The sequence below is a fragment of the Anneissia japonica genome, unplaced genomic scaffold (genome assembly GCF_011630105.1).
Source record: "Anneissia japonica isolate Jap-2015-1 unplaced genomic scaffold, ASM1163010v1 scaffold1112_len2677_cov155, whole genome shotgun sequence".
Lineage (NCBI taxonomy): Eukaryota > Metazoa > Echinodermata > Crinoidea > Comatulida > Comatulidae > Anneissia > Anneissia japonica.
Window position 1 is genome coordinate 1 of NW_022688589.1, and position 2266 is coordinate 2266.

Genomic DNA, 2266 nt, shown 5'->3' on the forward strand with positions numbered 1-2266 from the left:
TTTAGCAGAGAGTGAGGCAACTGCTATACATGTGAGTACTTATTGCTTTATATTGAATAAAACTTGTGTATTGCAATGAATAAAATCACTCACCATGTCTAGGGCAGGAATTTGTATTACAACGTTGTGATATTGCTGGTTTTAAACGCATATTACAAATATTGGATGGTGATCTCTTCTTAACTTCTAAACACCTTACTTCCCTAATTTGAACACCACCACCGCATGGCCTAGTGCACTGTGGAGAAAATAAACAGAGGCTATTAACAAATAAATACATCTCCTCTGATTGTCTTGGGCATAAACCAAGACAAACCTCTAGATGGCATGTTTTCATGTGTCTAAGAAACATCAACCCCAGACATTGAACATAACAGAGGTGAGTTGAGAGGTTGTTTGAAAGGTATTTCGGCTTCCTGCATTCAACGTCTAAATCACTCGACTGTTCCATCGGTTGTAGATGCACTAAATGTTAATGTTTTAAAGTATTTGGTGTTTCACAGTGTTTGCTGGAGCTTTTAATTGTGTAAAATAAAAATGATATAATTTTTTAAAATAATTTTTTTTGTATTATAATATATCTTGTATAATATTCTTGTATTGAATATTTACTGATTTTGTAATATATAACACTTTCAGTTGTACAGCTGCACGTATACATCAGTATAACAATGTATTCAATACAAGTACTGTATTCAAACAAATTTTATAATTTATTGTTTCCTTAGCTTTTAATGCAGGGAAAGATTTAACTTGACTAACCTTTGACCAGGATGAGGAGTACCATAGTACTTGTGCATTTGGGAGTGCATAACATACATCTTTCTGACAATGTTTTGTTAAACTTATAGCAGGTTTTGTTAGATGTCTACATTCAGAATCAGCTGCAGCTCTATACTGCCCTCTATTGTCCAAATAACTACAACTAACAACTCTAGTCAATTTACCAGGTCCACACGTTGCTGAACACTAGTTGATGAAAAAAAAATTACAAAATATTATATCAAAAGGAAAGAGCAAAAACTAGTTATGGAGTGATACACGGAGTAATCCCATATACTTACGAATTTGAATCTTTCATAAGCAAGAAAGGAGGGAGAAATTCAGCATGCAATATTGAGAAGGGGTAGAAATATAGAACAGTCTGTATATCTGATGCAAGGACTAACTCAATGAAGTGAACTTGGTGTAGCCTATATCTTTCGCATCTCACCATGATCTTAGTACATGACCTACAGTCTGTTGGGAAGGGAGAGGGAGGTGCGATACTTTAATAACCTTGACAACAAAAAGTTATATCCTCTAAATCCACACAAACACATTTTGCTCAGTATATTGAAAGTAATATATCAAATTGCTGTAATTCTTGATAACCTAAATTTATTTCTGAGTGTTTAATTTCAGTAAATTGTGAAACTTTCATAGCAAATTCATACATAGACCTCTCTCCAATTAAAAAACACTTTTAATACTGGGTTTCCATAGGCTTTTAGCAGCTTTTGTCTTTAATTAGTATTACTAAGGTAACAGAGAGGTATTCATTTGGGGTCAGAGAAAATTGGTTTTAATTGAAGGAGTATTGTATTTTATTTTGTTTGTTTTATATCTATTTTATAATTTATTTGTCCTTATAAATCATTATTAAATAATAAAACAAAAATCAATGGTACCTCACTCCAAGCTGATATAAACCACTGCATTTTCCTGGGACATTCTTTCACAGGACACTGCTTTCTGACTTGTGGCTTAATGCTGCTTTCGCACTCACTATCTGGTCGACGTCTGTGGTAACCTTTTGTGTTAATACTGTTGCAATTAACGTGACGTGTTTGATAACCAACTCCACAGGTAACGGAACACTGAAAGGCAAAAATTCAGATGTGTAAATTACAAAAGGGAAAGAAAAATTACTTATTAGGCACTTAGAGCCAAGGATCAGTAAGGGAAAATTATACACAAGATGGTTTACATAAATTAAGACATTCTGTGAAAAAATCTCAACTTGATACAGCTATTGGTTCCTTGTAAATTCACTGTACCTTCACATATTGTCATATACTGTGTAATTGGTTCTATTTGATGTTATGAAATATTTGTTTTATGCTTATGTATATTTTATTCCAGTGCAGCTGCAAGCATAGCCTGCGAGGCTTTTTAGATAACCCCTCTTTAATACTGTAGTGCTATTTCCTCCCTGATACGTAGTACACTTGAACATAAATAATTGTGCAATTATTCAAAGCTTTTTTTTTTACCATTATTTTGT

The 2266-nt window shown here is 33.2% G+C and overlaps 1 protein-coding gene across 1 annotated transcript; it reads right to left on the reverse strand.

Moving 5' to 3' along the window:
- Nucleotides 1–93: 93 nt before the first annotated feature.
- LOC117122471 (A disintegrin and metalloproteinase with thrombospondin motifs 16-like) lies at nt 94–1859 on the reverse strand (the record flags this gene model as incomplete). Its single annotated transcript, XM_033268058.1, has 3 exons — nt 94–238; nt 763–969; nt 1671–1859. Coding segments are annotated over 3 exons (541 nt in total), but the record flags the coding sequence as incomplete, so codon positions are not given.
- Between the last annotated feature and the right edge of the window lie 407 nt (nt 1860–2266).